The following is a 14,486-nucleotide window of genomic DNA, read 5'->3' as shown; positions in this document are numbered from 1 at the left end:
TGTATTTATTAAATATTGAATTATCAATATAGTTCATACAAAATTATATGAGCAATGCACATAATTAAATGTTTAATTTAATATGGAGAGTATACATAGCGCATTTCTCGCCAAATAGACAATTTTTAACCTAACCTAATATTTTTTTTATTATCCATAATTTTTTTTAAGTTATTATGATTTATTTTCTCTTAACTATTTTTGTAGTTTCAGTTATGATAATTAATGATTCGATGATATAATTATCATGATGTTATCATGTAAGATCTACTTTAAATGTAAAATATTTGATATACAAATATTTCGCCGAATAGTCGTAACAAATGTACTTAAATAAAATAAAAATATAGATATATATTCTTTAAGAATTTTAATTAATGCGTTTATTTAAACTAACCTATTATGATGTCAATCTGTTTTAATTAATACCTAGGTAACACTGAAAATATTTAGAAAATGAAAAACGGCTTAATGTGGAAAGATGCCAATACATTTATTGTTTTTCGAAGTAATCTCCGTTCCTCTCTACACATCATCGCATTCGATGGAACCACTGAGAAAAGCAGTGGGCCCATTCTTCCTTAGGGGTCTCTTCTATGGCATTTTCGTACGCTTTAACCGCATCTTCAGGGCTCGTTAAGCGAATACCTCGAATTTTATCTTTAGTTCTTGGGAATAAATAAAAGTCACACGGCGCCATATGAGGACTGTATGGCGGATGACTCATGACATCTTGACACCTGTCATAGTTAAATATTCAACAGCCCGTTTTGCGGAGTGCGCTGAAGCATTTTCGTAGTGAAGGTGGGGAGACGCGACAGACTCGCTTTGTGGACGGACGTGTGTTTTGTTTTCTTTATTAATCAGTAAACTGATTTCATTTAATGTTATTTTCGAAAGATAATAAATAATTTAGTTACATCCTAAAGTATTTTGAAGTGAGTGAAGTGTGACTTCTTTTTAAAAACAGTGAAAATACTATTCGTTTAAATACTAAAAACTATTTGTTGAACACGTTGAACAGCCACAGCAAAACCAGGCAGTAACCGGTTTCTATTAAAGAGGCTTACGGATTTGTGTTAATTCGTTTCGAGTTAGTTAAATTAATTAATTAGTTCGTAGTTCGCTTACAAAATAATTATGAAGTGCAGCAGTTGCGGTAGATTTGTGGCAACTGGGGAACGAATTGCATGTGTGGGATGCAATGGTATATATGACAGACCCTGTTTAAAAATACCAAAATCTGCAACCATACCACCTAGCTGGCGATGTCCATTATGTGTTGCTAAAAGACCCCGCAGCGATAACACCGATACTCCCGTTAAGAGCGCACTCCAGGTGGACTGCTCAGTGATAGACCAAACAGACACAGATCAAAAACTGCATGTGCCCATACCTGAAAACGAAATAGTTCGGGAACTACGCCTTTTTAGGACAGAAATGTCTGATATACGTCAGCAGTTTGTCAACTTTAATGCTCAAATGGAACGGTTGTTAACATCTGTGGACGGTCTTACAAAACGTGTGGAGTGCATAGAAAATAAGGTATCTGTGCTGGAGAACAAATATGCATCAAACGACGTAACTGGTCTTGTCGATACGGTCGAGAGGCTCAAATTTGATTTGAATGACCGCGAGCAGGAACTTTTACTCACAGATGTGGAAATCACGGGCCTCTCGGAGGCTAATGGCGAAAACCCAATGCATCTTGTGTGCCTCGTCTCTAAAAAACTAGGCGTCGAGCTAGAGGAGAGGGACATCGTGAGTGCTGTACCTGACACAGTGAAATGGTTCTCAAGCTACCTCAGTGGCCGTAACCAGCGTGTTCAGCTTCGAGATGATAGTGGATACCTATTGCTGTCAGAGCCAGTACAATTAAGCAGAGGAATCCCACAGGGCTCAATTTTGGGACCTTTGCTTTTCATTCTATATACTGCCGACGTATCGAACATCATAAAGCATTGTAATTTTCACATGTATGCAGATGACATACAACTATACATCTCATTTCGACCAGAAAATACTACCGACGCAGTAAATAAATTGAATAGCGATCTGAAGCGCATTCATATGTGGTCTAAGGCTAATACTTTAGTATTAAACCCATGTAAAACAAAATACATGATTTTGGGGTCTAAACTTCAAATAGATAAAATTGTTTCATCGCAGCCTAATGTAAATGTTATAGGTATACAATTAGAACGGGTAACCGAAGCACGTAATCTAGGAGTGTTAATGGACGATGGCTTAAATTTTGAGAAACATGTGCTCGAATTGAGTCGGAGAGCTTTTTACCGGCTCAAAATATTATATCGTATTCGAGACTTCTTAAGTATAGATCATCGCATTACACTATGTGACTCGATAATCCTATCTTTGTTTAATTACGGTGATACAGTATATGGTTCGCGGTTGCTTGCGCGTACTGAACGAATCGTTCAAAGGGTCCAAAACGCCTGTGCTCGATTCTGCTTTATCTTACCGCCTCGAACTCATATCACTCCACACCTAAACAACGCCGGTATACTTAAGATGACGTTACGTAGGGAGCTTCATTTGGCCACTCTTTTATTCGGTATAATACGCAAAGGTCGCCCGGAATATCTGTACGAAAAACTGAAATGGCGCCATGCCTCAGAAACAAGGTATCCTATCAGAACAGGAAGTATTCCAATTACTATTCCTCCTCACCGCACTTCTGCCTTTCGTGGTAGTTTCCGTTACGCTGCCACTAAGTGTTGGAACAATATACCACCACCAGTTAGGAATAGTTGCTCCATATATAGTTTTAAATTAAAATACAAAAACTATTTAGTAAACTATCAAAAAGATTTACAAATAGGTGGCAAAATAGTCCCCACTTATCTTAGGTAAACTGAATATATATACTTTCTGAACTGGCTTTATTTTATTTTATTTTAATTTTATATTGTGATCGCAGCGTTTGTATTTTTTGTTGTGTACTATATTTTTTTATCAAGTTTTGCATATTTTGTATCTTTTATATTGGTAATTTTTGTCTTTCTTTATTCTTTAATGTTGGTTTTTCTACGTATAAGGTATTTGGGTAGGTTTTCAGTTTTAAGTAAGTATGTGTTATGCTGTAAGTAATTAAAAATTTTAAAACGTTTCTAAACCACAGCGCGAGTTTGTCTCGTAATGGGCTACGCTGAAAACCAGCGCTGTAGCATTTGCTACAGCATACGCTGAGCGGTGACCATTTTCGCATCATTATCGATTCTATTGTAAAATATATAATTATGTTCACAAATATTATTTAACTTTAAGCGATATTGTTATGTTTTACTTTAAGGTGTATAATAAAACTTTGTAAATTAAATTGTGTGATGATGATGTGAAATAAAATATGTCTATGTCTATGTCTATGTCTATGTCTATGATCCTCCTTCGAGGCCGCTGATGTCCAATTTTTTCCAAGACAGCAGGCAAACAGCGATTGACATACCAGTCTGCAGTAACTGTCCTTCTATCTTCTAGCACAACTGTCGCGAAATGACCTTCCCGACCAAAGAATGAGGCAATCATCTTTTTTCCTTGACTTCTTCCTTTCTTTACATTAGTTGGCCGATTCTCGAAAGGAAACACCCACTGAGCTGATTGTCTTTTGGTTCCGGGTACGGTGCAATATATCCACCTTTCATCACCTGTGACGATGTCAAATACAGCATTTGAGTCACCACCGTTGAACTTATCTAATATTTGGTGACACCAGTCCATGCGAAGGTTTGTCTTGTCGTCGGCTAAAGTATGGGGAATCCATCTGGTACAAAGCTTCCTGACGCCTAAATGTTCGTGCAATATTTTTTGAACTTGACTCATACCAATGCCTAGGATTGCCCGTATCTGCTGAAAGGTCACTCTCTTATTTTCCTCTATCATGCGTCGCACAGCACTGATGTTATCTTCAGTAGTTGTTGTTAAAGGACGTCCCCCGCGCGGATTATCATTGAGATTGCTACGACCACGGTTAAACTCGTTAAACCAATTGTAAATAGTGGCACGAAATGCGGCTTCATTATGAAATGCTAATCGCAGCCTATCATAGCTTTGTTGTTGAGTAAGCCCACAACGAAAGTCATAATAAATCATTGACCGAAAATTTTCTCGCGTTACGTCAATTTTCGCGTGTAACAAGTTTTAGATTTGCCGCCAATTCACAAAAACAAGTGACAAATGAATGCAATATACTACATTCGGTTACAAAAGAGTTCTAAAATTGATATTCAAAAAAACATTTCATCAGCAATGTTTCTTACTGGCCAATTATAAACATGTTCAGTGTTACCCACGTATGCTTTTATTAGCTTCTGCTGTATGTCTGACTTGATTTAGTTTAGTACCTGTTCAAAGACAATCGTTCTTGAGGAGTAAACTCCAGTCGTGCGTCGGAGTTGACACACACTCTTTTTTATTTGTGTTATTTCTTTGATTTGTTTAGATTTTAAATTTATTTGAATTTTTATTATGAAAAAACGTCTGTGTGGGGTCAGCTAGTTGTTTATAATTTAGAAAGTAATCCACTCCGTCCAGAACAATTTAATATAAAAAAATTTCTGTGCACCTGAGAACGTGTAAGCAGATTTTAAAGGGTCTTTTAATTATTATTTATGTATAAGCCCAGTGAGATCATTGATTCGTAATATACAGTCCCTTTCAAACCAAAGCACGGTTGGCTCAGCGGATGAGCGCTCGGACGGAACTCGAAAGCTCGCGAATATTCTTGGTCAATAAGCAGCAATGTTAAACATTTATTCAGTTCATATTTAATTCGAACAGTGATAGTTGACACAAGACTAAGGAGAAAAGTGTGCTTACATTGTCTTCAAGCACACTTTTGCCGTTCCGCTATCAGACTGCGAATGAGGAGAATATAAATAATAAATAGAAGGTCAAGGCGATGACGTAATTGTGATGCCGGTCAGAATATTGGTTCACCAACAGGTTCACGTCTTTCTCGTTGCTTTTTTTTATGGGAAAAGAATGACAAACGAGCGTAAGGGTAACCTGTTGTTAAGTGATCACCGCTGCCCACATTCTCTTGCAACACCAGAGGAATCACAGGAGCGTTGCTGTCCTTTAAGGAAGGTGTACGCGCTTTATTTGTAGTATGTTGTATCATAAGATCATTCCACAGCTTTGTAGTACGTGGGAGAAAACTCCTTGAATAAAAAATTTGCTTCGTTGCTTTTTCCTCATAAAAAAATAACTGCTCAATCAATAAACATGTCCTTATAAAATCTGATTTATTTTTCCATACGCCAAAGAAGTATAACTTCTAACGCGTGTACATAACTACACACATTCTTTTTGAAGACTAGTAAAGACTACTATTTATGAATTCAAATTCAAATATATTCAAATAGGATGTGTCACATGTCTTATTGAAAGTCAAAAACTACCACCCATTTCAAAAAGAATGCCTCAGACTTGAGAAGAATGGGCGCAACAAACTCAGCGGGCACTTTACTTTTCATCAAAAAGTATGTTTACAAAGTAATATTGTACAATTAAACTTATTATTTAATGCCTGAGGGCGGTCGATCCATTAACAATCTGTGGTATCATTAACCTTACCACACAAACGTTTTTTAACAATTCTCTTGAATAACGTAATACTTTTGTTTTGAACATTTTCTGGGATCTTGTTGTAAAAGCAAATACATCGCCCCACAAAAGACTTACTAACTCGACTTAGCCGAGTGGTAGGCATTATAAGTTTTTTTTTTATGGAATAGGAGGACAAACGAGCGTACGGGTCACCTGGTGTTAAGTGATCACCGCCGCCTACGTTCTCTTGCAACACTAGAGGAATCACAAGAGCGTTGCCGGCCTTTAAGGAAGGTGTACGCGCTTTTTTTGAAGATACCCATGTCGTATCGTCCCGGAATCACCGCACAAGGAAGCTCATTCCACAGCTTTGTAGTACGAGGAAGAAAGCTCCTTGAAAACCGCACTGTGGAGGACTGCCACACATCCAGATGGTGGGGATGATATCCTAACTTGTGGCGTGTCGTGTGAAGGTGGAATTCGGCGGCAGGAATTAGGTAAAACAGCGCTTCGGAACACTCCCCGTGATAAATGCGGTAGAAGACACACAATGAAGCGACGTCTCTACGCAATTGTGTGTCTTCTACAAAGCTGTGGAATGAACTTCCTTGTGCGGTGTTTCCGGGACGATACGACATGGGTACCTTCCAAAAAAGCGCGTACACCTTCCTTAAAGGCCGGCAACGCTCCTGTGATTCCTCTGGTGTTGCAAGAGATCACTTAACAACAGGTGACCCGTACGCTCGTTTGTCCTCCAATTCCATAAAAAAAAAAATGAAGCGACGTCTCTACGCAACGCCAAGTGATCCAGCCGTTCACAGAGCACTGAGTCCCCGACAATTCGAGCTGCTCTACGTTGCACGTGGTCAAATGGATCGAGCATATCCTGGGGTGCGCCAGACCAGAGATGACAGCAATACTCCATGTGTGGCCGGACCTGCGCTTTGTAGAGCGCTAGAATGTGGGCCGGCTTGAAGTATTGCCGTGCTCTATATATGACGCCCAGCTCCTTCGAAGTCAATTTGGCTTTGCCCTCCAGATGGCCACGGAATTGGCAATCGCTCGAGATTTCGAGACCCAGTATTCCGATACTAGGCGAGGCTTTAAGAGAAGTGTTCTCGAAGAGCGGTGATACGACAAATGGGGTTTTTTTAGTGGTAAATGGGCAAACTTGAGTTTTCTGGGGGTTAAATTGGACAAGGTTCAATTTACCCCATTCAGCGACCTTCTCGAGAAAGGACTCGATAGAAGACAAGTTTCTCCCGGCACTGATCGACGATTTCCCGAGAGACCTGCATGGCCCGTGTATACGGCATCACCAGTTTATTGTCTGTTCCTTCTTTTGACATTGTGGTTAGGACAGTTTCTAGCAAATGTGCCTATAAACATACATTATACTAGCTGCCCCGACAGACGTTGTTCTGTAGATAATAAAAAAATACTGTTTTATAGGAATTTGCCAATAAAATTTCTAAACATCAAGAAATATTTCGTAAAGAATGCTCCCTGTTGTTAGAATGAAATTGTTTCACAGCGGAACTGTCAAACCGTGCGTCACTAAATTCTCTCATAGAAAATATGTCCATACAAAACAAATATTGAAAATAAAAATATTTATGGGTCCCAAATCGAAATAAAAACTACCCTATCTCTCAAGTTGGACCAAACTGCACTCCATGAAGTAATCACCATTAAAATCCGTTCATTAGTTTAGGAGTCCATTGAGGACAAACATTGTGACTCGAGATTTATATATATTAAGATTATCAAGAGTATATTCAGAAGCAATAGTCAAGATGTTATATACAGCATTTCTTTAAATTTTGCTCTCAATAATTCTTTACGGCCTGCTTCTTCCTCCCTGCAGCACAAATATTGTATTAATATCAGCACCGTTACCCCATAGCAATATACCATAGGACATAATACTGTGGAAATAACTACAGTAAACTAGTCGCGAAGTTAATTTTCTAATACTAATATTACCGTAATTTAAAATCACAATCGTAAAATTAAATGATGTCCAAGAAGACTCCTCTCCCCACCCGCCTAAGTGAGATTTGGATACATTTGGCTTGATCTCCTCCCCCCTAGATCACCTTACGTAATGAATGGTTCGGGAGATATTGTGAGTATATTATAGGTGGAAATCCCTTATATATAAATTTGATGAAGTGACGATCCATAAATTAAGAGCTAATGTCGTAAAATTTGCTTACAATCGATATTTAAGTCAACTTCTACTTTTATCTAATCAGTGAACCACATAACTCATCCAGGAGGAATGAAAAGCCAATAAAAAAAACTCGGCGTTACGTAATAGGCGACGTTACCTGTCATCAAATTGGCCCTCAAGATGCTTTAACTAGTCTGAGCGGTTAAAAATGTCTTCATTAACAAATATGAACGGAGTCAGTTTAGTTATGTAAAGCTATTTATACGTATTTGCCATGGCTGTAGACATATCACCATTTTAAGCTTAAATTATTGTTGTACTTCCAAATTATTGTCTCTTTTCACGAGTTAATTACGCCAAAATCACTATAACAGTTTATGTTTACGAGCATCACATGAAACATTTAAATGAAGCTAGACAAACAAATTGCATAACTAGTGTTTTTGTGCTGAAATCAAGGAGGATTCAGGATCGAAACCGTTAGATAGCTCTGTCCCTACTCCCTACCTTTTTAAGCGTAGTGATGGCCACGCTTTAGCAGCCTTATCGATTCTTTTGCTATTTTTTTTCGAGAGAAGGTCCGACACAGAGCTGGAAAGTAGATAATTATCATTCGTAATATCTCTTTAAATAATAGTCTGTTGGACAGACCGTGAGTGGGTGTTCACATAGTAAGAATAAAACAGTCGTAATAATTGTAATCAATTAGCGTAACCTGATATAAATAAGAATGAATGAAAAAGTAGTTGACCAATAAGCTAAAATTATATATAAAAAAAGATCATAATAAGTTGGCAGTTAATATTATATACAACTACAAATAAAAAGTAATATCATATTTTATACATTGACAATTATATAATTAGTGGTTACAAAAAACGCAAGAGTATTAAAATACAACGCTGATTTGCGGCAGAAACAAATCTGGTGGCACACATTACTACCACAGTGAAGAATGTACATACAGTTATTTACAGCTACTTAGTTTCACAAGCTCCTAATAACAGTACATCTTACCATTGTCTTATAAATAAGCTAGATCTTTGGTGTATTATAGCGAAACAAAGAAAGAGCAGTTTTCCCGTGAGCACACAATATCTTATTTAGGTATATAAAACGCAGATGTTAGATCCGAGTTAAAACGCAGAAAAAGGCAAATATATTTAAAACATCGATATCGATAATTTATTTACAACCTCAATGAAGTTTATAGACGCAGTGACGCCCGGCAGTGGCGCGCCGCCGGCAATGATGCCTACACGTACTTGAAATTTGTATTACACACACAATATTTATATATAAAAAATACGACTGACATTACAAAACGCTGTTTGAAAATACGAGTCTAGTGCATGACCCAGAGCCGTCCTATCAATAATCGATTTAGGCGCGACACTAAGTAGACAATTCATCAAAAATTAACAGTTTTGTCATCTATATAATCGCGTGTTCTACCGGTGTCAACAATGTAACCATAGTGATACGAATATTGACAGTTTGACTGTTAACAATTTATATTGATGACTTCATTTACGTTGGTTGAAATTTTAAAAACTTTATTAGTGCTATTAGAGTTGTAATTTTTATCGACAATAATTTAGAGGTTATCGTACAAAATGGGAAATGGAATGAATAAGGTGAGTGTTATACATTGTTAGTTAGTCTGCGGTAAGTACCGTAGCTTACGTAATATTAACGTATCAAGTTAGCTCATGCAGCGGTCGCGACGAACTATAGGTATCGTTAGAGGTTATAACTTATAAGCGAGCTAGTTACATCATATTTTTACAAAACTTCGGTAATTGTATCAACAAAGTTTCTCCAGTTTAATCACATGAAATTGTCTAGTTAATATGTTTAAGTTCGCAATTGATTATGTTACAAATATATTGCACCAATGATGATATTATTTATATGTTTAGCCCGTTATAAAATATCACATAAGTACCTATAAATGAGTATTTCCGTACTGAAACAATAAAAAAACATTTATTACTTATACAGTGTGCTAGTTTAATACATAAATATAAAATAATTAAAAATATAAAAAGCTTATTCGAAGTGGTCTCCATTAGCTGCAATACAGTCCTTTATACGTTTCAACGTTCAGTTATCAATAGAAGAAATAGAAGCACGCACTCTTTCCATGGGAAAATTCTTCACTGTCAGTCGTACGGATTGTTTAAGGGACTCCAAATTATCATGGCGTTTAGAGCAAGCCGTACCTACTCCCTAAAAATAACCATAAATCATAATCCAGCGAATACGATCGGGACTAGACGACGGCCAGCCTTCTGCTCTGATAAAGTCCGAAACGTTCGTTTCCAACCAAGACCGTATGCCAGCCAAATCTTACTGGAAGGACCATTCTTGGTTATTAAACATGGTGTTGTTAAGGGGCTTCACTTACTTCTCAAGAATGGTATCTTGATACTCTTGTGCTGATGTTTTGATACCTTTTTCACAAAAGTATGGCTCAGTCACTCCTTCATAGCTATTACCCCACCAAACCATCACTGAAGTCGTATAGTGCCCACATTGCACTCTGTCGACTAATTGGGAAGCTTCCTTAGAGCTTTGAGCAAAAATACGGTAATTTTTTTTGTTAAAATGTTGCTCAATTGAAAAAAAAATCTCATCAGTAAACAAAATTTTTTCTGTGACCTCCCTTTGCGTACCGCTTCAGTAATTGATTCGATTTTACCGCCATAATCTTTTTTAATTTATAAGTAAAAAAATGACCAGTACCTATGTCTCTTATAAGCTGCGAGTCCTAGATCATCTTCATCTCCCGAGATAAAATCTTTTGCTTTCGGACAGGATTTCTTCGAATTCTTTCCCTTACTGCTTTGACTATCTTTTTCGTACGATAGTGTTAGTAGTTCGTGGACGTTCTGTCACAAACAGAGGAGGTCTCATTAAGGCGAAGAGTAAGCAGAAAACACGCAAACATAGCATTTCGAGTTATGAACACTACTTCATCCTGTTACACATATCCTTAAGTCTTATTTGTAGGTTGCTAATGCTTGCTGTTGGTTATAGTTAACACTGTCGAGCCTTTTTGAACTACCACTTTTCTTTTAAGTTAAACAAGTTTTTTGACATGGCGTGACGCATTTTTTTGGTACTTCTCTCATAAAAGTTATTCTTTTAGCTTGTACTTTTTTGTGTAGGTTCATTTATTCAGATTAGTAGTGAATAACGAGGATTGTAAGCATATAAACTGTTTTCCACGCAAGAATTTTGAAAATATTGGCTTTGTTACATAGATGGCGGGCCGGCAGCCGTGAACTCATATCGCTCAAGGTCGCTGGCATTTAGTGTCGCCTTAATAGTCCGGCACACAAACATTTTACTAATACCAAGCGTAAGGAGTTTTAAAAATTGCATTTGGCTCCATACGTACTTTGTGTAATGCTATAATATTGTAAAATGTATTGGCGCAAAAATGAGAACACTCAATGAACAATCATATAAAAATGACAGATTCCAAATTCAAATGTAATATTTTGTTTACTTTTAATTGTAACAGTATTTATGGCCAGACTAAGTACATTACTTACGGAACAGACGAGCGATAGGTTTATGTGTATTATTTATATATAAGGTTATTAAAAACGCGTAAAATTAGATATTCATCTCAACTTTTTTATGATTTTACGTATTTTTATGACGTTCAAATTTTAAATTTTCAATGACTTGAATTTGATTATTGACGTATAAATGATCTGAGGAATTGAATATGTCGCAGGTAGATGAAGGCACTTAAAGTAAAACGGCTTCATGCCTCCACTTTGGTGTGAAATACGATTAATTTAGTAATAGGGGCAGTTTATATCCACATTTATAATCCACAAATTGTCCCATAGGCAGATAGCCGTTAGAAATATCCGAGTACACTAGTACGTATTACTACGGCGATATTTATTTTGTAATCCCGTGAACAATAACAGAAAGCATACTAATTAGGTCGATAAAAGCTTTTCGCATATACCTACACTCGAGACCAAATAAATCGCACACCCCTTCCATTTTCCTTTTAAACATTTTTTATTTATTTATTGTTATTTGCAAGTGCGACTTTCATTTAATTAAAGTTTTTTTTTTAATGAAAATAAGGGACGAGACGAGCAGGACGGTCAGCTGATGGTAATTGATGCGCCCTGCTCATTACAAGTGCCGCTCAGGATTCTTGAAAAACCCCAAAAATTCTGAGCAGCACTACAACTGCGCTCGTCACCTTGAGACAAGATGTTAAGTCTCATTTGCCCAGTAATTTCACTAGCTACGTGCCCTTCAGACCGAAACACAATAATGCTTACACATTACTGCTTCATGGCAGAAATAGGCGCGTGCCGTTGTGGTACCCATAATCTAGCCGGCACCCTGTGCAAAGGAGCCTCCCACTGGTGAACACACACAAAGTGAAATACACACAGTTATCTTTTTAAGAACACATAATGGTTACAATTTACCCGTTAAAATCTAAATCATATACCGTCACCTTCAGAAGAACAAAAGAGCTCATAAGTACTCTTTTCCGATAACGCGATTTGTAGGATTAAATGCAGGTAAAAATAAGTAAAAATCAATTAAATTCGTAAAATTGACATCTATTAATACGACGTATACCTCCCGTAGCCCGAATTACAGCTTTCATTAAAGAAGCCAATGTTAAAATGAAAACCTGCGGTATGCCATCCCATTCTTCCATAATGGCTTGAAGTTCTCCCAGGCTCGCAGGTGCCGTATTTGAGTGTCGCACCCGTTTTTTAAGTTCATCATAAGTGCTCAATATGATTGAGATCTGGACTTCGAGCCGGCGAAGCCATAACCGGCACTTTAACCTCTTACCAAATACTGACATCGGTACTGTTACGCGTGAGTCCTCCCTTACACTCGGGATTTTTATTGAATGAAACAATTAAACAACTTCTTTAATTCTTCTATATTCACTTTTGCTTTCTATTACACATATTAATTATAAATATTAAATATCAGGCCGAAGGCCGACCGTTCGTGCTTTACTTCATTCTCTAATCCAAAGAGTGTAATATTATATAGGGAAAAGAGAGCCCTCTCTACGCATTATGAGCGGTCTATTTGAAAACTAGCGCCATCTGGAAATTGGCCCCGAAAATAACTATATATTAGCTCGAAATTTTAAAATAAATTTTTAATGTTGTGACGCAGCTAAATAACTATCTCTACTTTTTAATGTAGGTATTGCAATTTTTTACCATGTTGCAATTGCGCGTAGAGTTAGTTATTTAATTTTGTCACAACATAGAACATGAAGGATAGGATTTAGTAGTGTTGGTATGAGTAATTGAGGTAGTTGGGTGGGAGAAATAAAAAGCAATGTTTTCATATTATTTTTTATTTTTATGTTTATGTTTATCATAATATTGTTGGGCAGCTGTTTTCGTTTCGTTCGCTCTAATCTGTATATCTGTTATTCAATTACTTTCTCATCCGCGTCAATATTCGAACTTAGATAAAATATTATTCTTTCACTTGATGGTCAGTCATAGAACAATGAGTTCTTATATGCGGATAAGAATTCCTTGTTACAGTACTATCGCAGCGGTATTTGGTCTTGTGTTGTCATGCATGGAAATTTTCACTGATAAATCAAATCAAATCGAAAACACTTTATTCATGTTAGTCACGGAAATTACACTTATGAATATCAAAAAAATAATTCTTATTGACTTCGTAAGGTTTTGAGCTGATGAGAAAAAGTAGCAAGAAACTCTATGCCACTCTTTTAAATCAACATTTACATTTTCATCGTTTTACAAATCATTTCAATTACAATATATTATGTAAAGTGATGCAACAAACAAACTCAAACGTCAAATACTCAATATCATACACGTGTAAGTCAAAAATGGAAATAATAATAAATTTATTTTCTAAAAATTACAATAATTAAAAATAGTATTATAAGTTAAAAATATATTATTAATTATTTACATATAATACAGGCGGCAAAGACAGCTAAACTAGTATGAACTGTGTTTCAGCTGTCAGTAATTTTAATTATATGTAAATGAATACAAAACAAAAGTTATTATGTACAGTAGTTGCATTATCCACATATTTTGCGAGCATTTTATAAGTGATTATAAAAAAACCTAATAACTTTTAAGAATATTTTAATTCTTTTAAGAAGCAGAAATTATATTCGGAATAAGGCACTACGTGCTCTTCCAGGATGTCTTCAATATATCGTCGAGAAGTCAGCCCTCTTGATTGATAACCATTTTTGCCTCCTCAGTCATGCCAAAAATCGCACTAAATTTGTTCTTCTCAAGGTGACCGTATGATTTAGCAGGTAAATTGTAACCATTATGTGTACTTAGAAAGCTAACTTTAATTAATTTAAACTCGTATATCTAACTTAAAGTAACTAAAATAATATTCACGTCTGAAGTGAATAGAATAAGTAGAACCTATGAATAAACTTGTAATAAAACTGTTAGAACCTGCTTTTGATAACATATATAAAACTACGTTTAAAAAAACCGACTTCAAAAACTAAAAAATACCTATCAAATAACTAAAAATTTAATTTAATACAACTTTACCTTTAATGTTAATAAAATGCTATTATTTATTATGTTGATCAACAGAAAGGGTGTGTCTTTCATCATGATAATGCTGAACCATACACATATTTATTGGCAGTCTTCTCTCGGTTTTAACCTGACCTTGCGCCTTCAGATTTCCTCGTGTA

General features: G+C 36.3%; 1 protein-coding gene across 1 annotated transcript in view; it reads left to right on the top strand.

Moving 5' to 3' along the window:
- Window positions 1–9,163: 9,163 nt before the first annotated feature.
- LOC126972477 (dual specificity protein phosphatase 22-like) overlaps window positions 9,164–14,486 on the top strand; it is a 61,618-nt gene continuing 56,295 nt past the window's right edge. Inside the window, exon 1 of the mRNA XM_050819274.1 lies at window positions 9,164–9,381. Within this exon, the coding sequence (XP_050675231.1) occupies window positions 9,361–9,381 (21 nt within the window). The 5' untranslated portion in view covers window positions 9,164–9,360. The remainder of the gene's footprint in view (window positions 9,382–14,486) is intronic.

Source organism: Leptidea sinapis, chromosome 26, assembly GCF_905404315.1.
Source record: "Leptidea sinapis chromosome 26, ilLepSina1.1, whole genome shotgun sequence".
In the NCBI taxonomy this organism is placed as follows: domain Eukaryota; kingdom Metazoa; phylum Arthropoda; class Insecta; order Lepidoptera; family Pieridae; genus Leptidea; species Leptidea sinapis.
Note: the sequence above shows the minus strand (reverse complement) of the source record. Positions and strands in the feature narration are given on the sequence as shown.